Source organism: Lissotriton vulgaris, chromosome 1_2 (genome assembly GCF_964263255.1).
Source record: "Lissotriton vulgaris chromosome 1_2, aLisVul1.2, whole genome shotgun sequence".
In the NCBI taxonomy this organism is placed as follows: domain Eukaryota; kingdom Metazoa; phylum Chordata; class Amphibia; order Caudata; family Salamandridae; genus Lissotriton; species Lissotriton vulgaris.
Genome location: NC_141686.1, coordinates 355750310 through 355776599, shown reverse-complemented (window position 1 = coordinate 355776599; position 26290 = coordinate 355750310). Strand labels below are relative to the sequence as shown.

The following is a 26290-nucleotide window of genomic DNA, read 5'->3' as shown; positions in this document are numbered from 1 at the left end:
AGGTTAATGTTTTTCTGAATACACAGTTTGTAGTTCGAGGCAACAAAGTCTCGTGCTTTGTAAACCTGTCGCTGCATCTGATGGGCAACGGCCTTCGCGCCCACTAACTCCGTAGTGCTGGGCACGTCCATTGGCCGTCACGGCCCCGCCCACTCCACTAAACCGCCGCACTGCGACGGAATAGCTGCCGCGGTTAAGCAGCTAAAATAAACAGCAAAGATTTGTAAACCTTGTTTCTAGTATAGTAATTTCCTTACTAATGTTTCTCTTTTAGGATGGCCGCCAATGTTGTTCTCGGCCAACATGGCCTACCCAGCTTGTTTCTCTTGTCCTTCTTCAATGTCTATGGATCGCCTGCAAACACAACAAGCTTTCATGTGGTTGCACAACAGCAGCAATTGTCCCCGCAAGTGCTGAGCTAGTTTCAGCATGGCTGCCACACGCCCTTCTTTTTATTAGCGCGGGGCCCTTCCCTTGCCTCCCTGACTAGGAGTGCAAGTAATTCACTTCCCATCATTGAGTACAAAGTCTCCCATGCATTGCTACTGTGCATGCAGTGTCTCCTGTAGCACGTGTGCTGTCGGCAGCACGCGCAACCCGAGCTCCTCCTGTGATGTGCACCTGTGCTCCCGGGGAGCCCCCAGCCGGGGAGCCTTGACACCGGTCCTGGACCCCTTTCACCCCAGACAGACGCATGGAAACCACTGAGCTCTAGTAAATGCATAAGGTCTGGTTTCATCAGCTGCTGTTGGGTTCTGCCATTGGAGTACGTAGGCCTTGTTACACAAGCACAGCGCTTGGGAGTACAGATCCGTGCACTTTCCCTCCTCAACAAGCAATAACAGGCCCACTTTGTGCATGGGAGAGTCTGGGACGAGGGTGAGCAGACTGTATTCAGTCTAATATTTACTGCTGTCTGTCCAACTCCACAAGTGGCAGCGGGACAGCAGAAAATCACCGAAAATGAGCACACAGCCGACAGTGGCAGTGCCGCCTGCCCACCCAAACCCTGTGGTAAGGCACCCTGAGGGTGTCCCCAACTTACACTCCATTGTTTACATTAACTTTATTGGCTGCCGAAAGCACATGTGTGTCAGCAGTATTGGAATGTCAATAAACATACACTGAACAGAAGCTGAGGCAGCATATTGAGAAGTGTTGTATGTCTTGTGCTTGAGGGGACTCACAGACCCATAATTCTCCTTCACCATCTTCCTATATTTCTGCAAACCTTTATTTTTTTACAGATTTATATAACTCTACATGAGCGCCAGATAACATGTCACATTTTTTAGGCACAGAGATTTGCCTAGAATCACATGAAGTTGAGCCGAGGCTGGGACTTAAGCCTGATTCCCCCAGTTCCAAAGTTGGCTGCTCTGCCCATTATGGCACATCTCTCATACCCATGAAGTTCACAGCTCTGTTCCTACACTGCAGCGGGAATTCCAAGTCAAGACTAGGTATGTACCTGTCGGAGGCACATGACGGCACCAACATGGACTGCCCACATAAGGGGAGAGGAGTTGGCCCAATGGCTAGGGCGGTCGACCTTGAATCTAGGGAACCGGGTTCGAGTCTCGGCAGGGATGCGAAACATCCTGTGATGCAGGGCAAATCACGTAATCTTCCTGTGCCTAACAAAAAAATGAATGTGTCCTCATGTAACGCAACTGGTGCTATGTAAGGCGCTCTGATACCCGATACCTTTGGGTCAACCGTTTTGCCCTCAAAAGCTTTTGCAGGATGCTCCATGACTTTCCCTACAATTGTCACGTGGTACGAGGTCAAATGCCGCCTTGAAATCCACAGAGCACATGTGCAGCGGCGTCTTACACTCTTCGTGATCAGACACACGGCCATCAGATTGGATAGGATCCCTTGGTTCTGATTCAAGGGCAGTCTTCCAGCTTCTAATGCCCACTCAGACAGGCCTTGTGACAACAGGGTTGAGAAGTATTTTGTAGGAGAGGAGGGTCTGCTATCCTATGGTCACCCCAATTTTTTGCTTTTTGCTTCACTGGTTTATGACTTAATGTGGCTGTGGGCCTGCTAATCAGACCCACAGCCTGCTGTTCTCTCTCTAAATTACTGCCAATGCACTTAAGGTGCATTACGAATTGGAACTGGTTCACCTTATTAGCCCCTGTAGTAGTGTACCCTAGGTACCCAGGGCATAGATGTTTCCAAGGCCTACCAGGGGCTGCAGCATGTATTGTACCACCCCTGGCCTGGCCTCCATATTTGACACAACTGGCTGATCACTCAGCTGGGGTAAGTTGGTGTAATCACCTCTTACTTTGGTACAGTATGTCTGTGCCTAACCCTAAACTGGACACATATGTTCCTATCAGCCACTCCTATGGAAGGCCTCATCAATCCTAGAGGCAGAGTGCTTGGAAATATGTGAGATGGTGCTCTAGCATGAGCTGAGCCTGTCTGCAGCTGTCGGGAACCACTCCCTAAGCTGTTCCGGGATATTGCCATACCATATACTCTTAAGTGCATTATAATCCTCGCGGTTAAATGCTATCTTTGGTTTGTCTTTATCAAAACATGTCGAGTAAGGTGTCATACGAATTGGTTCTGTCGACGGGGATAGCATTCCACCCTTCTAGAGGGACACGACATGTGTGTAGCCTTAACCCCGGTTAAAGTTAACCAGAGCCTCAGCATCACAAAATGGATGCTGCCACCACAGACACGAGTCTGGCCTCCTGCTGCTGACCGAAACTCGGCAGATGGTGGCCTGGACAAAGGGTTTCCTGCCTGGGGAGGTGCGAGCACCACCCCAGACAGGGTTTTGTGTATTGGATAGGACAGGGCTGAATAGAATCAGACATGCCCGGGGCACACAAGGTGTCCCCGTGCATAGGCCAGTCCAAACCGGTCCTGGGACTTTCCAGACCCAGGGCTGGCGAGGAGCTGGACAAAGGAAAGGGGGTGTAACCGCCCCCTTCCTGGTTCCTCCCAGAGGAGCGACCTAGTAGGTGATCCACCCCTCAGATTGGGAATAAGAGTGGGAGCAGTGCCATTGCACAGCAGATCATCCTGAATCAACTTTAAACAAAGAAGAAGACTGGACTTCGACATTCTGCTGCTCAGAAGACTGAAGAGAATCTCCCTTGTGGCCTAGGAGTGGCCACCCTGTGAACACAGGCACCAACCAGCAACTCGACGTCTGCTTTGCCGCCGCCTCCCGCCGGAGCCCGAGCCCAGAGCCCGACAAGAACCAGACTCCCAGACCTCTCAGAGCCCGATCCACAGTCCCGGCAAAGAAGGGACCCGTGGAGGCACCGAGTGACGTGGGACCGGACCTCTTGGAAGACACTCGAAAAGCTGACTGCGCAGCTTCTGAGGTATCCTCAACGTTGTGCTTTGGGGACTGAGAACCCCCACCATCGAGCAGCCCTTGCACCGAAGATCAGCCCCCCAGCATCTCCACGATCTGCGTGGGGCCCTTTTGCATTGTGCCACTCGACGCGCCATCCCGGCCACTAGCCACGTGGTCAGTGGCCATCTTGGCGACGAATCCGACTAACTACACAGCAGGTCTGGTTGCTCCAGACCTACCCAAGCTCCTGTGAAAAGGAGCACTCGCTCTGACCTTGCTGGTCCGAGTGTTAAGCATCTTTCAATTCCTGCATGGCTTGCATTAGCCAAGGCCTGTTTGCTCCGATCAGGTCGCCGACACCGCCAACAGCGAGAAGCCTGCGTGGGACAGCTCGCAACCGACTCCTGGACGTCCTCGACCCCCGGTGTCCACGTGGCTGCAGAGAGAAGCTACCCGACAACGCCTGTTTGCACCCGACATCGCCTGGTTCCAATCTGGTTCCACGGTAGTCACTGGCTAGTGACTTTGAACATTGTCCCCTCTGCTTTCAGGTCTTCACCACTTCAGATCCACCCTTGGATCCACCGGAACTCTTCACATCGAGCCGCCTGCAGCATCTTCAGCTCCAAGCACCATCGACCAGCGTGACGAAACCCGACACTACTTCGACCCTGTGCACCCGCTTCCTGTGGGTGAGGTAACTCAGCTCCGCCGGTGTTCCTACACTGGTACACATCTCAAGGGCCTGTGTCTTAAGTTTCAGCGTTCTAGGTCACTCGGAAGGTTCCTAACTCTTTAACTTTGTACTTTTTACGCACCATAGACTTTACATTGGAAAGTGCGTGCACTTTGAACATTGCACCCGAGTCCCGCGGGCCTTTCCCGACTTAATCATTGATAGTCTCGAATAGCTCCCGCGATTCCCAAGGCCCTAGGCCTGTTCCCATTCCGATTGGTATCTCTTATACCACTTTCTTATATATGGTTTAGGTGGCCCCTAGGGCTCATCCATATTGTGCAACTTTCGTGTATTTTAAACTGTCTTGTGATTTAACGCTTGTGCTTCTGTGCTCATAAAGAGTCCAGGGGATTTTATAGTTAATAAATCAATATATATTTTCAATATATATCTGTGTGGTGTCCCTTTCATTTGGTATTCAAGGGGGTTGTGTATGGTATTACAGCTGGCTTCACATGCCTTTCAGAGTTTAGCCTAAGACTGCTTTGTCCACGTTACCACTAGGATAACTGGTCTACAAGGTTGAATTACAACCAATCATCATAAGGGTTGCTTGGCATGGTACAAAGTGATCACTAAGAATTAGTGAGCATTATATACCAGGCCAACTTCTCACATTGGTGAGCAGCGGATTGGGATCTGAGCTTGCTGTTGTTTTACCATTACAATCTTTGAGATTATCATTTGAAAGATCATACAGGTACCTGCTAGGTACATATAAAACAAGACTAGTACACTTAAGTTCTACTGAACTTAGTTGTTGTAGAGCAAAGGGAGTAGCACACCCTAGCTACAACTACTAGATAGGTTTAGTAGGTAAACACCAGTGTAGGTAGATTGCAACACATCCACCCACACTAGAGCAATGTCTGGAGCAGAGGGTTCCACTGGGAACATCCCTGTTGAGAGTGACCCTCCAAGGGCACCATCCAAATTTGCTATTTTTTCCTTTAAGGAATTAAGACAGCTTTGTGTCTTAAGGGGTCTGAAGACAGGGCCTTCCCCTACTACAGACCACCTAAGAGAGCTCTTAGACCAGTCTGAGACTCTAAAGCCCTCTAAGGCAAACCCCACAGGGGATGCTGAAGGAGGCCATCCTTCAGAGGATGACACTGTAGACACCCCTGGTCCTATCATCCTGGTAGATGAGAAAGCCCCCATCACTGGAGCTCCTCCGGTAGATGAAGAGGAAGAGGAAGAAGAGGAAGAGGGGGGAAGCAGTGAGTCAGATGATGACAGAAATAGTCAGGTGCTGGTCAGTAGACTGAACCAGGCTAACTTAAGCCAACTTGGGAATGAATCTGGTAACAACCCATTCAGACCCCCAGGTGGACTTAACCAGAAGCCTAGAAGGAGAAGGACTCACTCAGGTGACTCTGACAACTCCCATGCTTCTAGAGGCTCTCATGGTCACTCCAGAAGGGAGATGACTAGCCCTCAGAGAAGGAAACATGAGGCCAAAATGAGAGAGGCTGAGCTTAGGATCCAGAAGCGAGAACTAGAGGTTGCCCTGGTCCAAGAGAGACTTGCTAGAGCAAGACAGCCTAGAGAGAGTGGGGTAATAGAACCCACTGGTGGCAGCAATATCCACAAGGATAAAGACAGGTCTTTTGATAATAGAAACCTGAGTAAGATTGTGCCCCCCTACAAAGCTGGGGATGATATCCATAAATGGATCACTGCAATGGAGAGAGCCTGCAGAGTACAGCAGATCCCTCAGGAGCAGTGGGCAGCAATCTTGTGGCTCTCCTTTGAAGGTAGAGGCCGAGACAGACTCCTCACAGTTAGTGATGGGGATTCTAGAAACTACCTGGTCCTGAAGAGTGCTCTGATTGATGGGTTAGGCTTAACCACTGAACAGTACAGGTTAATGTTCAGAGATACCCAGAAGACACAGACTCAGGACTGGTCTGAATTTGTTGAGTGTGCCACTAAGGCTCTGGAGGGATGGTTGCTGGGAAGCAAGGTTACAGACTATGAAGGATTGTATAATTTGCTGATGAGAGAACAAATTTTAAATAATTGTCAGAACCAGCAGTTGCATCAACATTTGGTTGACTCAGATTTGACCTCTCCCCAAGAATTGGGAAAGAGGGCAGATAAATGGGTAAGAACCAGAGTTAAGCAAAAGAACCAGAACCAGAACCAGGGTGGTGACCAGAAGAAAACAGACCAGAAGGGTGGAGAGCAGAAAGCTAAAGGCCAGAAGTCTTCAACAGGGCCCCAAACTGATGCAGAGGGTGGGTCCCAAACTTCCAAGAAGAAGAAGAAAGAAGGTCAGAAGAAACCCTGGTGTAAAACTTGTAAAAACACCTCTCACTGGACAAGTGAGTGTAAAAAGGGTGGGGCCCCCAGTACTGCAGCCCCTAAGGCAACTGCACCCACTAGTACAGCTAGCAGTGCTGGTCCACAAACCAAGGGGGTAGTGGGTATCACCTTGGGAACTGAAGGAGATTCTGACCTAGTCAGAACCCTTACTCAGGCTGTTCTGATTTGTGAAGGGGACATAGATTTCACCCCTGACATAAGCCCCAGTAACCTGGGCAAATACAGACAGACGCCTTTGATTAATAACAAAGTGGCTCAAGCTTACAGGGACACATGTGCCAGTGTCACTATGGTGACACCTAACTTTGTGGACCCTGGACAATACATGCCAGGTGATAATTACCTGGTGACCAATGCCAGCAATGTCACTACTACACATAGTGTGGCACTTGTTAACTTTTCCTGGGGAGGGGTAACTGGCCTAAAAAGAGTTGTGGTTAGTGCTGATCTCCCAGTAGAATGTTTGTTGGGCAATGACCTGGAGAACTCTCTATGGTCAGAAGTTGAGTACAGGACTCATGCAGAGATGTTGGGGATATCATCACATGTCCTTGCTGTGACCAGGTCACAGGCCAAAAAGTGCCTCTCTGAACCTCAGGTCTTGGATCCTGGAACAATGGACCAAGCACCTGAGGTAATATGAATTTTTATGGTCAATTGTGTCCCCTATCGTAGACCCCAACGGCTCCATGTACGTGCTTCAAGTACATATATGTTCCCTCCGCAACCTGCTATGAAGACGCAAATACATTTGCGTCCAACGTTAACATGTCCTCTTTCAGATCCACCATGAATGGGTCGGATATTCAGTTCCTAAGTATGCCTTGCCACCGTCTTTACATGGTGCACTTTCACGTTTTCCTGGCTCTGGCGAGTTAGGCCCTGATTTCTGCCATCGAGTCCTTTCAAGCCTTTTCTGCCTTCTGCCTCTGAAAGCAGCTTGCCGCTTCCATGACCCTTGCCTTACTCCCTGCGCGGCGAGCGGTGCCCGGCTCGGCCTGCCTGCCTGCCAAGACTGTATTCAGCCTTCAAGTTATCTGCTCCGCTCCTCGAAAATACATTCCTGTCTAGTAGTTCAGGTAAACATCCTCCCAGCTGCAGAGCAAAGGGCCCGGTCTCACTGTCTCCATGCAAGTAATTCACTGCTCCTGTTACTATGGGAGGCCCATGGCCCCCGCACTACATGCAGACACATAGACGCTTATGCACGCATTAGCAGTCAGTATAGAATAGCCTCTGCCCGAGAGACCTTTCCTTCTAGATAATATAGTTCCTCAAACACAAGATACCAGATATGATTTGGGATTAGGTTGTTCTGACACGCCAGACTTCTGTCTCCCCGTATAGCGCAAATGTCAAGTCCCCTTCACCCTCCAGTTCCACGTCAATCACACGTCATGCTGCTGCGCGCGCATCTCTGCCATGTATTTCTGCTGACACTGCACGATTCCTCTATGGATCCACCTACCTGTGACACTTTCATATGACGTCTTTAGCACACACCTCCGTGTACGCCCTTGTGCACGCCTTCTGTTACGCCTTTTTATTACGTACATGTGTTCTTATCTCTCTTCTCTCAGCTGTTACGCCTTCTGTATTCATCACCATTATATGCATTAACTATATAAATTGTATTCTGTCAATAAAGCATTGTCTATCCCTTCCTGAACCTTCGTGGTGATGGAACATGATACCTGGTTCGAACCAATTCCTTTTTAAGGAATAAAACCCTTATAAACTCAGATGCCACGGACTCTGCCTCTTAATTTTTGACTGAGTTATTCTTATTGAACTTTACCGCATAAATTAAGTATAGGTAATTTTATTTACCACACACCTTCCAAGAAGAAGAACAGGAGGGTTAAGGCTGTGCCTTCCCAACTGCCTGCAAGTGAGGATCAAGCTTCACAGGAAGCTGGTCTTGAGACCCCTGAAGGAACTGTCTCTGAAGAACTTGAACCTGATCAGGTTGAGTTTCTGGGGACAGGGGGACCTTCTAGGGCAGACTTGGGGCATGCTCAGTTAACCTGTCCTTCTCTTGAACCCCTCAGACAGCAGGCTGCTGCTGAGGCTGCTGGGAATGCTCAAGGTGCCCATAAAGTTTATTGGGATGAAGGACTCCTTTACACAGAGGGTAGAGACCCCAAGCCTGGTGCAACCAGGAGGTTGGTTATACCTCTGCAATTTAGGGGTTTTCTTCTCACCTTAGCCCATGATATTCCTCTAGCAGGACACTTAGGCCTGAATAAGACCTGGGACAGGCTTGTCCCTCACTTTCACTGGCCTCACATGTCTGAAGACACCAAGGAGTTTTGTCGCTCCTGTGAAACCTGCCAAGCCAGTGGTAAAGCAGGTGGAACAACAAAGGCCCCCCTCATACCACTATCTGTGGTGGGGTTTCCCTTTGAAAGAGTGGGGATTGATATTGTAGGTCCAATGGATCCCCCTACAGCATCTGGGCACAGATTCATACTGGTGGTGGTGGACCATGCCACCAGGTACCCAGAGGCAATTCCACTTAGGACCACAACAGCTCCTGTTGTGGCCAGGGCCTTACTTGGAGTTTTCTCCAGAGTGGGGTTTCCTGAGGAGGTAATATCTGACAGAGGTGCCAACTTCATGTCAGGATATTTGACAGCTATGTGGAAGGAATGTGGTGTTAACTACAAGTTCACCACTCCTTATCATCCACAATGCAATGGGTTTGTTGAGAGATTTAACAAGACCCTAAAGGGCATGATTAAAGGATTACCTGAAAAGCTCAGGCGAAGATGGGACATCCTACTGCCCTGCCTATTGTTTGCTTACAGAGAGGTCCCTCAAAAGGGGGTTGGTTTCAGCCCCTTTGAATTGTTGTTTGGGCACCCTGTAAGAGGACCCCTGTGTCTGGTGAAGGAAGGATGGGAGTTACCTCTCAAAAAGCCTAAGCAAGACATAGTGGACTATGTACTTGGTCTCCGCTCCAGGATGGCAGAGTACATGGAAAAGGCATCCAAAAACCTTGAGGCTAGCCAAGAATTACAGAAAGCTTGGCATGACCAAAAGGCTGTCCTTGTTGAGTTTCAGCCTGGACAGAAGGTATGGGTGTTGGAGCCAGTGGCCCCAGCAGCACTCCAAGACAAATGGTCTGGACCCCATACAATTCTGGAGAAGAAGGGAGAGGTTACCTACTTGGTGGACCTAGGAACTCCCAGGAGCCCCCACAGGGTGCTCCATGTCAACAGATTGAAGGCATATGTCAGCAGGGAAGACATGGGCTTGCTCATGGCTACAGATGAGGGACAGGAGGAAGAGAGTGACCCTCTCCCAGACCTGCTCACTCATAACCCTGAGGATGGCTCAGTTGATGGTGTGGCCTTAGGTGGCAGCCTCACTGAACATCAGCAACATGACTGCAGACAAGTTCTACAGGCATACAGGCATATGTTCTCATTGACACCCAGTCAGACTAACTGGTGTGCACATGTGGTGGACACTGGTGACAGTCTTCCTGTAAAGAGCAAGATTTACAGGCAACCTGTCCACGTCAGGGACTGTATAAAGACTGAGGTGCAAAAGATGCTGGAATTAGGTGTTATCGAGCCTTCAGAGAGCCCCTGGGCTAGCCCAGTGGTTCTGGTCCCCATACCTCACACCAAAGATGGCAAGAGAGAGATGAGGTTCTGTGTGGATTACAGAGGACTCAATGCTGTCACCAGGACAGATGCACACCCTATTCCAAGGGCAGATGAGCTCATTGACAAGTTGGCTTCTGCCAAATATTTGAGCACATTTGACTTGACAGCTGGCTACTGGCAAATCAGGTTAGCTGAGGAGTCTAAAGCCAAGACAGCATTTTCTACCCCTAGTGGGCATTATCAGTTTGTGGCAATGCCCTTTGGTTTGAAAAATGCACCTGCCACCTTCCAAAGGTTGGTGAATCAAGTCCTCACTGGGTTGGATGACTTTTGTGCAGCTTATCTGGATGATATTGCTGTCTTTAGCTCCACCTGGGAGGATCACCTGGTCCACCTGAAAGAAGTGCTTGAGGCTCTGCAAAAGGCAGGCCTCACTATCAAGGCAACAAAGTGCCAGATAGGGCAGAGCAAGGTTGTATACCTGGGCCACCTTGTAGGTGGAGGCCAAGTTCAACCACTGGAGAGTAGGATCCAGACCATCAAGGACTGGTTCCCTCCAACTACCCAGACTCAGGTCAGAGCTTTCTTGGGCCTGACTGGGTACTACAGGAAGTTTGTTAAGAACTATGGGTCCATTGTGACTCCTCTTAATGATCTGACATCTAAAAAGATGCCCAAAAAGGTTCAGTGGACAGAAGTCTGTCAAAAGGACGTTGATGACCTGAAGAAGGCCATGTGCTCTGCACCTATCCTGAAGAGTCCTGACTACTCAAGAGAGTTCATTGTCCAAACAGATGCTTCTGAGTTGGGAGTGGGAGCAGTGCTTTCACAGCTTAATGTAGATGGCCAGGACCAGCCCATTGCTTTTATTAGCAGAAGGCTGACCCCCAGAGAGAAACGTTGGTCAGCTATAGAGAGGGAGGCCTTTGCTGTGGTGTGGGCCCTGAAGAAGTTGAGACCATACTTATTTGGCACTCACTTCAAGATTCAGACCGACCATAAGCCCCTCTTATGGCTTAATCAGATGAAGGGGGAAAACCCCAAACTACTCAGGTGGTCCATTTCCCTACAGGGGATGGACTTTACAGTGGAGCACCGCCCAGGGACTGAACATGGCAACGCAGATGGTCTCTCCAGGTACTTCCACTTCGAACATGAAGCCACAACTGGTCAAGGTTAGTCTAATGTCCCTGCGTTTGGGGGGGGGTTGTGTAGGAGAGTAGGGTCTGCTGTCCTATGGACACCCCAAAGTTTTGCTTTTTGCTTCACTGGTTTATGACTTAATGTGGCTGTGGGCCTGCTAATCAGACCCACAGCCTGCTGTTCTCTCTCTAAATTACTGCCAATGCACTTTAGGTGCATTACGAATTGGAACTGGTTCACCTTATTAGCCCCTGTAGTAGTGTACCCTAGGTACCCAGGGCATAGATGTTTCCAAGGCCTACCAGGGGCTGCAGCATGTATTGTGCCACCCCTGGCCTGGCCTCCATATTTGACACAACTGGCTGATCACTCAGCTGGGGTAAATTGGTGTAATCACCTCTTATTTAGGTACAGTATGTCTGTGCCTAACCCTAAACTGGACACATATGTTCCTATCAGCCACTCCTATGGAAGGCCTCATCAATCCTAGAGGCAGAGTGCTTGGAAATATGTGAGATGGTGCTCTAGCATGAGCTGAGCCTGTCTGCAGCTGTCGGGAACCACTCCCTAAGCTGTTCTGGGATATTTCCATACCATATACTCTTAAGTGCATTATAATCCTCGTGGTTAAATGCTATCTTTGGTTTGGCTTTATCAAAACATGTCGAGTAAGGTGTCATACGAATTGGAATACTATCCCCTCGACAGTTCTGTCGACGGGGATAGCATTCCACCCTTCTAGAGGGACACGACATGTGTGTAGCCTTAACCCCGGTTAAAGTTAACCAGAGCCTCAGCATCACAAAATGGATGCTGCCACCACAGGCACGAGTCTGGCCTCCTGCTGCTGACCGAAACTCGGCAGATGGTGGCCTGGACAAAGGGTTTCCTGCCTGGGGAGGTGCGAGCACCACCCCAGACAGGGGTTTGTGTATTGGATAGGACAGGGCTGAATAGAATCAGACATGCCCGGGGCACACAAGGTGTCCCCGTGCATAGGCCAGTCCAAACCGGTCCTGGGACTTTCCAGACCCAGGGCTGGCGAGGAGCTGGACAAAGGAAAGGGGGTGTAACCGCCCCCCTTCCTGGTTCCTCCCAGAGGAGGGACCTAGTAGGTGATCCACCCCTCAGATTGGGAATAGGAGTGGGAGCAGTGCCATTGCACAGCAGATCATCCTGAATCAACTTTAAACAAAGAAGAAGACTGGAATTCGACATTCTGCTGCTCAGAAGACTGAAGAGAATCTCCCTTGTGGCCTAGGAGTGGCCACCCTGTGAACACAGGCACCAACCAGCAACTCGACGTCTGCTTTGCCGCCGCCTCCCGCCGGAGCCCGAGCCCAGAGCCCGACAAGAACCAGACTCCCAGACCTCTCAGAGCCCGATCCACAGTCCCTGCAAAGAAGGGACCCGTGGAGGCACCGAGTGACGTGGGACCGGACCTCTTGGAAGACACTCGAAAAGCTGACTGCGCAGCTTCTGAGGTATCCTCGATGTTGTGCTTTGGGGACTGAGAACCCCCACCATCGAGCAGCCCTTGCACCGAAGATCAGCCCCCCAGCATCTCCACGATCTGCGTGGGGCCCTTTTGCATTGTGCCACTCGACGCGCCATCCCGGCCACTAGCCAAGTGGTCAGCGGCCATCTTGGCGACGAATCCGACTAACTACACAGCAGGTCTGGTTGCTCCAGACCTACCCAAGCTCCTGTGAAAAGGAGCACTCGCTCTGACCTTGCTGGTCCGAGTGTTAAGCATCTTTCAATTCCTGCGTGGCTTGCATTAGCCAAGGCCTGTTTGCTCCGATCAGGTCGCCGACACCGCCAACAGCGAGAAGCCTGCGTGGGACAGCTCGCAACCGACTCCTGGACGTCCTCGACCCCCGGTGTCCACGTGGCTGCAGAGAGAAGCTACCCGACAACGCCTGTTTGCACCCGACATCGCCTGGTTCCAATCTGGTTCCACGGTAGTCACTGGCTAGTGACTTTGAACATTGTCCCCTCTGCTTTCAGGTCTTCACCACTTCAGATCCACCCTTGGATCCACCGGAACTCTTCACATCGAGCCGCCTGCAGCATCTTCAGCTCCAAGCACCAAGCCCCATCGACCAGCGACGCGACGACACTACTTCGACCCTGTGCACCCGCTTCCTGTGGGTGAGGTAACTCCGCTCCGCCGGTGTTCCTACACTGGTACACATCTCAAGGGCCTGTGTCTTAAGTTTCAGCGTTCTAGGTCACTCGGAAGGTTCCTAACTCTTTAACTTTGTACTTTTTACGCACCATAGACTTTACATTGGAAAGTGCGTGCACTTTGAACATTGCACCCGAGTCCCGCGGGCCTTTCCCGACATAATCATTGATAGTCTCGAATAGCTCCAGCGATTCCCAAGGCCCTAGGCCTGTTCCCATTCCGATTGGTATCTCTTATACCACTTTCTTAGTATATGGTTTAGGTGGCCCCTAGGGCTCATCCATATTGTGCAACTTTTGTGTATTTTAAACTGTCTTGTGATTTAACGCTTGTGCTTCTGTGCTCATAAAGAGTCCAGGGGATTTTATAGTTAATAAATCAATATATATTTTCAATATATATCTGTGTGGTGTCCCTTTCATTTGGTATTCAAGGGGGTTGTGTATGGTATTACAGCTGGCTTCACATGCCTTTCAGAGTTTAGCCTAAGACTGCTTTGTCCACGTTACCACTAGGATAACTGGTCTACAAGGTTGAATTACAACCAATCATCATAAGGGTTGCTTGGCATGGTACAAAGTCATCACTAAGAATTAGTGAGCATTATATACCAGGCCAACTTCTCACATATTTGACGTCCACCTCTGTCAAGGCCCTACTTGTACACTCACTGTCCTCAGTTCACTCACAGTAGCAGAATGATGTGAGTTCTCTTTTCCCCCTGCAGACCTCCACACACGTCTTCTAGTTACAAGCTCTCGCATGAACCCCGAAGGGAAAGGGGACAGAGAAGAGACTGCCTTGCATCTGGGTTCACTTCTGCACCGCCCGGCACCCACTGTTGCTAATCTGCAGTAACACTTCTATGCGAACTGCAATTAAATAACATCAAATTAATGAGCTTCTCTAACTTATTCTTTTACACTATTTTACTCTCTTATTGAATACATTCACTTATACCACCTTTGTTAAGGCTTAGCCTCTCTTCAATGAGTCTTTTTGTACCTTTAACTTATAACTTCAGCGGTATCCGGGACCATGCTCCAAATTGAAATTTCAGACAGTCTCCAAATATTTCTTATAACTAAAACTGTATATTTTTTCTTTCAGGTACTTGCAGTTATAAAGACTGGATTCTACTCCTTGATGCAGACCTCCGTGAGGTGAACAGGTGAGTGTAACTGATTTGCTATGAACAAATTTCTCCAATATTTACATTCTACTCCTATTTAATAAATATATTAATATCCTATCTAGCTCATTGTCGCACGAGACGCTAGCTACCCTAAAACTGTTTCTACAAATGAACTTGAGCTACACTAAACCCTGACTACCTAAGAAAATTCCTGAGCTCTCTTTCTCAATCAAACCGTTGTTGAAGTGCGCAGCTTCGAACGCTGCCAATGCACTTCACTGCTGAGCGGCTGTTCTCGCGCCTTTAAAGGCTGTGACCGGCAACTTCTGAGTCTTTAACGCGTGCCTGCAGTGATCTCTCTCTGATCACTGCAGGGGGCGCGTTCAAATCAGACAAAGCATAGCTCAATCTGTGTCCCCCGATCCGACTGCAATAGAATACGGCTACACAGTCTGGCGCACAGGCAGTCGGACGCGGAGCCTTGACAGTACCCCTCTGCAAGGCCACACCTCCTAGCTTGGGTTTGTGAGGATACTGATGATGAAAGGCTCGTATTAATCTAGGAGCATGAACGTCAGATCTCTCCTCCCAAGATCTTTCCTCTAGTCCATAGCTTTTCCAATTGATCAAATAATGTCTTTTCTCTAACAATTTCTGAATCTAGAATCCTTTTTAACCTCATATTCTTCCTTGCCTTCAATCAACAATGCTTTTGGAGGTTGTGTTTCCATAAAATATGGTGACACCTTTTTAAACAGAGACACATTAAAGACGGGCTGTATTTTGACCTGCGAAGGGAGTTTTAGCCTGTTAGTCACGGGATTTATTTACTGATCCACTGAGTATGGACCTACAAAACAGGGGTGACATTTTCTATTTCCTCTGAGCCTCAGATTCGTAGTGCTCAGCCTCACCATATCTCTCTCCTGCAAATTTTCCCCTGGTCTCTTCTTCTTAGTCGCACTTAATCTGTAATGTTCTTTCACTAGAGCCAAATTTCTAGTTGCTGATTCTTGAACTTTTGATAGATGTTGAACTAGATCTTGTACGGCAGGCACCATCACCTCTTGAAATGCTACAGAAAAGTTTAGGTGCCGCCCATAATTTAAATAGAAAGGGGAAAACCCTGTGGAAGCATTTTTAGCATTGTTGTGTGCGAATTCAGCTGCCCAAACGAGAACTGGCCAATCACCTTCCTGATCTAACAGAAACAACCGTAAGTATTTTTCTAATTCCTGATTGATTCTCCCTGTCTGACCATCAGTTTGTGGGTGAAAACTTGTGGAATACCTAATTTCTATGCCCTGCTTTCTAGTAAAGGCCTTCCAATAATGGGACAAGAATTGAGATCCTTGATCAGTAATCAGAATCTTAGGGATTCCATTAATCTTAAACAAATCCTGATTGAACTGCATGGCTAACTGTTTGGCATTTGGGTTTCCCTTTAAGGCGACAAAGTGAGCCATCTTAGAGAAAGCTTCCACCATTATCAATATTGAACTGTATCCCTGACTGGAGGGCAAATCCACTATCAGAACCATGGTGACCGTGTGCCATGGGTGAGGAGGAGTGGGTAAGGGTTATTACAGCCCGTGAGGGGCTTGCCGATCCGACTTTCCTCGTGCACAAGTCTTGCATCCTACTACATATTGTTGAACATCTTTTGTCAAGCTGGGCCACCAAAATTGTCTCTTAAGTAATTCTTCCGTATGAGGAATTTCAGAATGACCGGCCAAGGGACTGTCATGGCAGTCAAACAAAGCTTGCTTTTGGAGTTCACAAGTTGGCCAATACAATGTGTCTGCGTGGTAAGGCAATCGCTGGCGAATCTCTCTCCCAGGACCTTCTTCTACCCATTTTCGTATTTCCTCAAGCGTAATTTCTTTCCTGATCTTTTCTTCTATTAATTCCTTCAGTGGCCCCAATTATTTTGGTTTCAGGAATGATTTGCAGCTCGTGCAAACAAGTTTTTTTCACTTCAGTATCAATTCTGGATAAGGCATCCGCCTTTCCATTATTCTTGCCTGGTCGATTGGTGATGACAAAGTCGTAGTCAGGAAAGTATAGGGACCATGGTAGTTGTCGAGGAGCCATGGTTCTGGCTGATTTCAAAAATTGCAAATTCCTGTGGTCCGTAAATACTGTCACTATATGATTTGCCCCTAAAAGATTGTGTCTCCACTCCTGAAAGGCATCCTTGATGGACAATAATTCTTTTTCCGTAATAGTGTAGTTGATTGCTGCCGGAAGTAGTTTCCTAGAATGATATGCTATTGGATGCAACTGTCTGGTATCTTTATGCCGCTGTGACAAGACTCCTCTGATAGCTTTCTCTGAAGCATCAGTTTCTACGTAAAATTGTTGACTTGGATCAGCATGTAACAACACTGGTGCTGAGGTGAAGCTTTCCTTGCCAGACTGAAAGGCTTCTTCTGCCCTAGTAGTCCATTGGAAAGGAGTTCTCTTTTTTTAAAGTCTGGTGATTGGTATGACCTTCTGAGAAAAATCCTTAATGAACCTCCTGTAGAAATTGGCAAAGCCAGTAAAGATTAGTACTTCCTTCACAGTTGCTTGAGGAGACCATTCAAGTACCACTTCAATCCTTTTTCTTGTCCATAGTCTGACCCTCTGGAGCGACGATGAATCCTAAGAAATCCACTGATCTTACTCCAAAGGCCTATTTCTCTAACTTTGCGTACAAACTGTTTTCTCTTAGACGCTGTAAAATTCTTTTGACCTGTAACCGATGCTCCTCTTCGGTAGATGAATAAATCAAAATATCGTAAATTTTTTACAATTGCACATTGATCAATAAATTCCTTTAACACGTCGTTGATAAAGTATTGGAATGCCGCGGGGTGTTGCAGAGACCATATAGCACTACCTGATATTCAAATAATCCATATTTGGTTCTGAAGGCCGTTTTCCACTCGTCTCCTTCACGCACGCTGATAAGGTGGTACACACCCCACAAATCTAATTTCCTAAAAAATTTTGCACCTTTCAGTTGATCCAGTAAAACTGAAGTCAAAGGTAAGGGATAACGATTCTTAGTAGTTATTCTATTCAGTGCGCGAAAGTCAATACAAGTCCTTAATTCGCCATCCTTCTCGGGAATGAAAGAGTGGCGATGAGATTGGAGACTGTGAGGGTTGGATGAAACCATTTTCAAATTTGTTTTGCAAATAGTGCTTCAAATACTGATTTTCCTTTTCAGTGAGAGCGTAAATTCTGATGCACGATATATTAACTCCTGGTTCCAGATCAATTTTACAGTCATAAAACCGGTATGGCAGTAGTTTTTTTGCCTCGGTTTCATTGAACACATCGGCGAATTCTTGATATTCTTCCGGGAGTTTTGCAGTTTGAACCGTACACACCATTAGCTTGTTCTCGCACAACTGGGAGGCTGGACTCTTTCTTGTTTTCCACCTTTTCATGACTGCAATGTTCAGTGCAATACTAGGAGTCTAAAACCACAGTTGAGTGAGGAAGATCTGAGCCTTTTGGGGTCTCCTCTAAAACGTTCTGGTGGAGCTAGGGAAATGACCGGGGCAAAGGAATGCACTACTTGTGTTGTACTACCTGGATTCAGGTTTGCACTGGTACTTGTCGTAGCTGAACTAGAAGTGGAATGGTGAAATTTAGCCCCAGGACCCTCACTCTTCAACTTGACTGCCATTTCTAAGGTTTTCCTCTTAGAGGCTTCAATTTCAGTTTTTAGGGCCATATTCTCCTCTCTAACCGCCATTAACTCCTGCTGTATTACTTCTAGAATTTTCCCCAGATTCTTCTAATCATAACGTTCCGCCATTCTGCTTGGGTGAGTTCACTTCTTTGGCACATCACTCTGCCAAGGCCCTACTTGTATACTCACTGTCCTCAGTACACTCACAGGAGCAGAATGATGCGAGTTCCAAATTCCCCCTGCAGACCTCCACACGATTCCTCTAGTTACAAGCTCTCGCATGAACCCCACAGGGGATAGGGGAAGGGGACAGAGACAGAGAAGAGACTGCCTTGCTTCTGGGTTCACTTCTGCACCGCTTTGCACCCACTGTTGCTTCTTCTGGAGTAACACTTCTATGCGAACTGCAATTAAATAACATCAAATTAATAATCTCCAATAGTTACACTCTACTATTTAATAAATATATTAATATCCTATATAATTCCTCGTCGCACACAAGACGCTAGCTATCCTAAAAATGAACTGGGCTATACTAAACCCTGACTAACTAAGAAAATTCCTGGGCTCTCCTTCACTCTCAAACCATTGGTGAAGTGCATGGCTTTGAACGCTGCCAAAGCACCTCACTGCTGATCAGCCTGTGACGACTAGACCGGCAACTTCTGAGTCTTTAACGCGCGCACGCAATGATCTCTCAGATCACTGCAGGGGGCTCGTTCAAATGGCAACAAAGCATAGCTCAATCTGCGTCCCCCAATCCGACTGCGATAGATTACAGCCACACAGTGTAGGACGGGGATCCTTGACAACATCTAACAGCGCTATCTAGCGATATATGTATATTCTCATTTTCAAACAATCCCTTTCCCAAGAACAGATGTGAACACATGTGTCGACACCCATTCTTTGGAAGGGGATTGCTGGAATCTTTAAATATGGAGAAGCGTCTCCATTTTGCCGATACTCCCCCGAGCTTTGCTTTGCAGTACAGCGGTTACGGCATTCTTGTTCGGAGATATATATATATATATATATATATATATATATATATATATAAAAATATATATATATATATATATATATATATATATATATATATATATATATATATATATATATATATATATATATATATATATATATAATCTCCTACTGGCGGTCACCAGTAGGTAGTTATAGTTAGGACCTTGTTTCTATTCAAAAAGCGTTTTTTTCTATTGCCAATAACTTTGACACCGAATGACGAATCTTCGAAAAATTTAAAACTAATGGGGCGGTCCGGTCAGTTTCTGTCTTGAAAGTTTCTGCGTGATTCGTCAAGCGGGGCCGAGCAAAAAAGGGGGGACCCAAAACACGTTTTCACCATGTTAATTACCATAGGAATTTTGGAACTTGCTACAGCCCGAACTGCTGAACGGAATAACACCAAATTTGGCAAAAATGTAGTTCTTGGTTCAAAAAGCAACCTTTTTTTTTAAATGGTGTAAATCCGTTCAGTAGTTCCTGAGAAATTAAAAAGATTCAAATATCGATATCTGAGCACCGAGGAGGATTTGTGAATCCTTCCGAGAACAAACATAATTTGGATTGGCTGCCAACACTTCAAACTAGAAAGTGTTGGCAGCCATCTTGTGACTCGGTTGAACCGAGTCACAAGAAAACATTTAAAAAAGGATAAAAAACAAGAAAAGGAGGAAGGATAGAAACACCATGAACCCCTAGGCCTGCTCAGGGGTTCCACTGGGATCCCCAGGCCCCAAAAAAGTATTGTTTAAAAATGTTCAACCAAATTTGTGCTGTTTGTGCAAATCCAGTTGAAATAATAAAAAAAAAACAGAAGCAAAGGCTACAGTGCTTTGTTTTCCTTAAGCTCCCGGGTGGGCCAGGTCCTGGGGGCAATTTATTATTGGTATGCGGGGGCCCCGCTGCCCCGGAGACCGCAACCTCCCCGAGGCTTTCTCTCAGCTCGTGGCCCCTGAGGGGAGGGAAGTGACTGCTTTTGCATAGCTTGAATTGCTCATTGCACACAGCACATAGACCGGGGGTGTGCTTAGGTGCCTCTGGGTTTCTTGCAGTGGCGGCTGATCCATTAGGGTGTTACGGCGCCACCCCACTGCTTTCTCACAGTGCGAGAAGCAGAAAATAAAATGGTATTTTGAATACCATTTTATTTTCTGCTTCTCGCGCTGCGAGAAAGCAGAAGGCATGGATATGCCTGGTTGGGGGTGGGTATGCCTGGTTGGTTATGCCTGGTTGGGGCCGGGCAGGTGGGTGAGTCGGGGAGGAGTGGCTTGCACCACTCTGAATGCCCTGACTGTTTGGACGGCACTGGGGCCGACCAGCGCAGTCATGCGCACTCGCCATTTTCTCTATGTAGGCTCCGTGCAGCCTACATAGAGAAAATGGTGTCCCTACTGGTGCATGGCTGGGCACTGTCCGGGACTCCCCACCAATCGCAGAGCTGCCATGGCAGCATTGTGATTGGCTACAGGAGGGGAGGGAGCATGCCTGTTCCTCGGCCTAGGAGCAGAGGTGGCGCAGGACTGGTCAGGTAGGTTTTATTTATTTTTATTTTTATTTCCACCCCGCGGTAACCCCAGTGCATAACGAATAGTTTCTTACCTGTCGGTGTAGTTTTGCAGCTTGAAGATCTTTCTGGATTTACTATGCTGTGCATATTCCGCAATCTGGTGGTTGGGTTCGGACGGAATCGTAGTCTTTTTTTTCTCTCTTTTTTTTTTTTGTTGTTGTAGCCCAGGTGAGCGTTGACGTCCCACCTTCTGGTGTACCTTTGGTGACGTCGGCATGCTTCTGGCGGAAGCTACCACCCTTGGGCGCCATCTTCGGATTCTTTTTTCTGTCTCTTTTGTCTTTTCTGCTTGTAGTGAATCCATGGCTATGTATTGTTAATCTTCCTTTTTTTTTTTTTTTTAACGTGAATCTTTTCACGTATCTTGCCAGCTTCAACTTTCTTTCCTTTTCTATGCATTTCCACCTTCTTTTCCAGCCTCATCTTTCTGGCGGAGGCGGTGGGTTCGCTAGTGAATCCAGAAAGATCTTCAAGCTGCAAAACTACACCGACAGGTAAGAAACTATTCGTTTTGCAGCGTGAATCTTTCTGGATTCACTATGCTGTGCATAGATTTTGTAGCGATTTTTGTTACTTTTGTGGCGGCTGGGTGGAAGATGAGCGTTGGTTGTTGAAAATATGTTGAAGCACCTTTCGTCCTACTTGTGCTTCCTTGTTCATTTTTCCTTGTTCATTTGAACATCCACGCAATAGTGCTTAGTGAACGTGTGCACTGAAGCCCATGTTGCCGCCAGGCATATGTCCTGAATTGGTGTGTTGGCCAGAAAGGCAATTGTTGCTCCTTTCTTCCTGGTTGAGTGGGCCTGTGCCCCTCCTGTTAGCTTCTGGCCCGCTTGCTTGTGGCAGAATTGTATAGTCTGTGCGATCCATCGAGCTATGGTGTTTTTGTCACTAGTTTACCCATGTAACTGTTTGCGAAGGATACGAAGAACTATTTTGTCTTCCTGTGTCCTTTCCTCCTTTCAATGTAGATCATCTCAGCCCTTCTTGCGTCTAGAGTGTGGAGTGCTCTCTCAGCGCTTGTAGTGGGGTTTTGGCAGAAGCTAGGGATCTGAATACTTGGATTCATGTGGAACCTTGACACCACCTTCGGCATGAAGTGCGGGTCCGTTCTCATTACGACCCTGTCACTGTGTATCTGAATGTAAGGTTCCTGTAGTGTTAGAGCCTGCAGTTCGCTCACCCTCCGTAGCGATGTGATTGCTACCAGAAAGGCAGTTTTCATAGTCAGCATTTGCAGTGATGCTTTGTGGATAGGTTCGAAAGGTGCTTTCATGAGCTCTGTTAGTACTACATTCAGGTTCCAAGCCGGTGGTGGCATTCTTTTTGGTGGCGCTATTCTTTTCGCCCCTTCCAAGAATCTTTGCACGACCTGAGATGTGAAAAAGCTTCTCCCTGTTTCTCCTCTTGTGTATGCCACAATCGCTGCCAGGTGTACCCTTGGCGAGGATGAGCTTAGTTTAGCCTTTATTAGGTGCGTGAGGTACCTTAGCACCGTAGATTCCCTTGTCAGTTTTCTGTGTAGTTTTTTCTTGCGTCACCACTGAGTGAATCTTTTCCATTTTTCCCATAGCATTTGCGTGTTCTGGGCCTTCTTGCCTCTCGCAGCACTCTCAGGGTGCTCTCTGGTAGTTTTAGATGTGCGAACTCTAAGTCCTCAGGAGCCAGGCTGAGAGGTTGAAGCTCTCCGGCTCTGGGTGTAGAACTTCTCCGTTTTCCATAGAGAGTAGGTCTCTTCTTTTTGAGAACTTGTGGGGGGGCCCTTGCGCCATCTCCATTATCTGAGAGTACCAGGTCTGCCTGGCCCATTGTGGTGCCACCGGGATCAGCGTCATGTTGCTTGTCATGCATTTGTTCAGAACCCTGGGGATCAGTGGTATCGGGGGAAAAGCGTAGGCAAATGTCTTTGACCAGCTTATCCATAGGGCATTCCCCTGTGATAGTGCTTCTGGTTGCCTGGATGCAAAGTATTGGCATTTTGCATTCCGGCGTGTTGCAAATAGGTTTATTGTCGGAGTGCCCCACTTCCTGAATAGTTTCTCTGTCTCCTGTATATTGAGTTCCCACTCGTGGGATGCTGAAGTCTGCCTGCTGAGCCAATCGGCTTCTACATTGTCCTTCCCTGGCAGGTGTATGGATAGCAGGTCTATTTTGAGTGGTATTGCCCATCTCCAGATTTCCTGTGCCAAGCTTGACAGGGGGAATGATTGAGTTCCCCCTTGTTTGTTTATGTAAAACATCGTTGTGGTGTTGTCTGTTTGTATCAGCACCTTCTGTCTGTACAGGTGTTTCTGGAAGGCCTTGAGTGCCAGCAACACTGTTTTCAGTTCCAGGTAATTGATGTGTCTGACCGCATCTGTAGGGCTCCACAGACCCCTCACTCTGAGCTTGTTCATGTGTGCGCCCCACCCCTTCTGGGAAGCATCTGTGGTAATGGTCACTGTTGGGTCCGGTGGTGTTAGAGGTTTCCCTACTGTCATCCTTTCCTTGGTCCACCACCTTATTTCTTCCTGCACCCTGTGCGTCTCAACCACTAGATCCTCCCAACTTCCTGTAGCTTGTGACCATTGCTGTTGTAGCCACTCTTGGAGCGGTCTCATCTGTAGGCGTACATTGGGGACCAGGTGTATGCACAACGCCATCATCCCCAAGATCTTGCTCACTGTCCTCACTGTCAGAGCTCGCCCCTTCTGGTAGTGACGTTTCTCCCTCAGTAGGCTGAATGTTCTCTTTTCGCTGGGTGACACCCTGCATTGGACGGTGTCGATTTGAGCACCCAAGAAGATCTTCACCTGCTCCGGTTCCATTGAGCATTTTCCCCAGTGTATGGAGAAACCCAGGCCTGTTAGCGTTCTCGTGACTTGCTGTGCGTGATCTTTGCATGTCCTGTACGAGCTTGCCTTTACCAGCCAGTCGTCTAGGTAGGGGTACTCGTGTATCCCCTCCTTTCGCAGATGCTCGCCAACTGCTGTGAGGCATTTGGTGAACACCCTTGGTGCGGATTTTAGACCGAAGGCCAGGGTTGTGAACTGGTAGCGATCGTTGTTCACTGTGAACCTTGGCATGTGCTTGTGCTGCCTGTTCATGGGGATGTGCAGGTACGCATCCTTGAGGTCTATGGTGGACAAGAAGTCCCCGGCCTTTATCTGTGGGATGACTTCTTGCAGGGACGTCCTCTTGAATATTTGGGTCTTTACATATTTGTTTAGGAACTGTAAGTCCAGGATGGGCCTTAGGCTTTCGTCTACTTTCGGTACCAGGAAGTAGTTTGAGTACACTCCTCTGTTCCGTTCTTTGAATGGGACTGTTTCGATGGCCTCTTTGAGGAGTAGTTCTTGGGCTTCCTTTTGGAGCAGTCGCAGCTCTGTTCCAGAGTGCTCTCTTCTCTTTGGCTTTCTGTTTGGTGGATTCTTTAGCAGCTCTATGCAGTATCCGAACTGCATGATGGTCAGTATCCACTTGTCTGTGGTGATTTTTCTCCACTCCTGGAGAAAAAATCTTAGCCTGCCTCCTACTGGAGTTATAAGATCTTTTGTGTCCTGTCCGTGTATCCCCCTCTTTGTTCTTCCGTGCTCTCCCCTCGGAGGGTTCGGGTGGGTGGGCACCTTTTCTCGTGAGCAGTCACTTAGAGGGGGGTTGATCACCGCCTCTTCTTTGTCCTCGTCCGTTTCCTCTTGATCGAAAGGACTGGCCGCTGTTCTGGTAGTTCCAGTTTTGCCTCTGCTGGCCCTGGTGACCTTGCTTGTCACTCTGTTGTCCCTGGTGGAACGCCTGGTGTGATTCTCCACGCTGGTTTCCACCTCTGTCGTTTGGCCTCCGCGTAGGAGTGCCCCTTCTCATCCCTCTGAATTTCAGGGCCCCCATGGACCTTGCTGTCTCGTTGTCCTTCTTCAGTTGTGTGAGCTTCTCATCAACTGGGGCTCCGAACAGTGTTTCACCATTGAAGGGTGTGTTCAGGATGTTGTTCTGCACCTCTGCCTTGAAACCTGAGATCCTGAGCCAGGCTTGCCTTCTCTCTGTGATGCCTATAGCCATCAATCTGCTGGATGTTTCAGCCCCATCCAAGGCTGTCTTCAGGCACGAGTTTGCAATGCTTTTCCCCTCTTCCACAAGGTGTGATGCCCTCTCACTGTATTGTTCCGGGAGGTGCTTGAGCAATTGCCCCATCTCATCCCAATGTTGGTATTGATGTCTGTTTAGGAGGGCGTTTGAGTTCGCCATCCGCCAGTGCATTGCAGCGTTCCTCTCTATTTTCCTCCCAGTTAGGTCCATCCTCCTGCTTTCCTTGTCAGGTGGAGGCCCAGATGTTGTTGGGACGTTGGCCCTTCTTCTGGCCGTTGCAGCGATAATAGAATCTGCTGTGACGGACCCCTTGATATAAGCCGGGTCCTGTGAGGAGAATTTGTATTTCTTTTCCGTCCTCGGCGTTACTGATCTGCATGTAGCCGGGTCCTTGAAGGCTTCCTTCCCCTGGTCTGTGATACTTTTCAGCATGGGAAGGAATTGGCTTCTTGTCTGTGTGGGGATCAATGTTTCTAGCAGGAAATCTGCTTTTGGCTTTTCCTCCTCTAGCTTGACCCCATAAGCTGCTGCTGCCTTCCTGGCTACCTCGTTGTATGCTCCGATGTCATCCGGTGGCGAAGGCCTCGACGGATATGTCTCCACCGCCTCCTCCGGGTTTTCGGCCTCGATGTCCTGCCACTCCTGGTCTTGGGCCGTCGAAGAACCCGAGCCGTAGCTTGACTGCTGGTCCCCGTAATCACCTTCATTATAATAGAGGTCCTCTTCCTCTTCGTGCTCCGAGAGCTCCGGAGTTTTCGGCGGCTCTTCGACGTCGAACTCCTCCTGTTCTGTCACCTCAGCGATTGATGTTGCCGGCCTCGAGGGAATCTTGTAACTTCTCATTCTTTCGCCGAAGTCTTTCTTTCTCTGGAGGATGTTCTCCATTTTGGCCTCGAGCCTTCTTTTCTTTCTCAGCATCTCTGCGGCCTGGTCGTCGTCGAGCGTTTCGGCCGCTCTCTTCGGCGGCGGCGTCGACGTCGAAGCTTTCTTCAGCTCCTTTTCCTTCGAAGTCGAAGACCCTTTTTCGGGGGCTTGCTTCGATGACCTTTGCTTTTCGCCGGTCTTCTGCCTTGGGAGTCCTTGTCGAAGGATCCGCTGGGCTCTTTTTCAGAGGATGCAGCTTCGGCCGTCGAACTTTTCGGCGCCAGTGCTCCTTTCGAGGCTTTGGACTCTGCCTTTCGAGGGTCCGCCTCTGGCTTTCGAGGCCCTGAGGGAGTTTTAGGGGTCGTAGACTCTCCTACCTTGTCAGGCGTTTTCTTATCGGTCTCTGCGACCGTGAAGTCATCTGGACCTTCGGCGATGTTGTCCTCGTCGTCGGTGGAGAGGCCCAGTTCGTAAAGCGTCGAGGCCTGGCCCTTGCCCTGCATCGTGTGATGAGCTGTCCTCTGCTTCTCTCGAACTCGGAGTGTCTTCGGCTTGAAGACGGAGCAGGCGTTGCAGTCTCTGCTCTCGTGGTCGAT

General features: G+C 48.4%; 1 protein-coding gene and 1 pseudogene across 2 annotated transcripts in view; one reads left to right on the top strand and one right to left on the bottom strand.

The window, feature by feature from the left end:
• LOC147736812 (uncharacterized) overlaps nt 1-26290 on the top strand; it is a 116897-nt pseudogene that overhangs the window by 55519 nt on the left and 35088 nt on the right. The window contains exon 2 of the transcript XR_015307582.1: nt 14463-14523. The product of XR_015307582.1 is annotated as an uncharacterized LOC147736812 (transcript). The remainder of the gene's footprint in view (nt 1-14462; nt 14524-26290) is intronic.
• LOC147736813 (uncharacterized) lies at nt 4-25748 on the bottom strand. Its single transcript, XM_086952704.1, has 3 exons — nt 24850-25748; nt 24284-24467; nt 4-201 (listed from the first exon to the last, which is right to left on the bottom strand). The coding sequence occupies exons 1-3, from the start codon at nt 25746-25748 to the stop codon at nt 4-6; spliced, it is 1281 nt and encodes a 426-aa protein (XP_086808830.1).

Coding starts and splice junctions, on each gene's coding strand:
- LOC147736813 (XM_086952704.1), bottom strand. CDS start 25,748: ATGCTGAGAAAGAAAAGAAGGCTCGAGGCCAAAATGGAGAACATCCTC. Junction 24,468..24,849: donor GGGAAAAGCATTGCAAACTC/GTGCCTGAAGAC, acceptor TGGAACTACCAG/AACAGCGGCCAGTCCTTTCG. Junction 202..24,283: donor CAAAAGATCTTATAACTCCA/GTAGGAGGCAGG, acceptor TGTTTATTTTAG/CTGCTTAACCGCGGCAGCTA.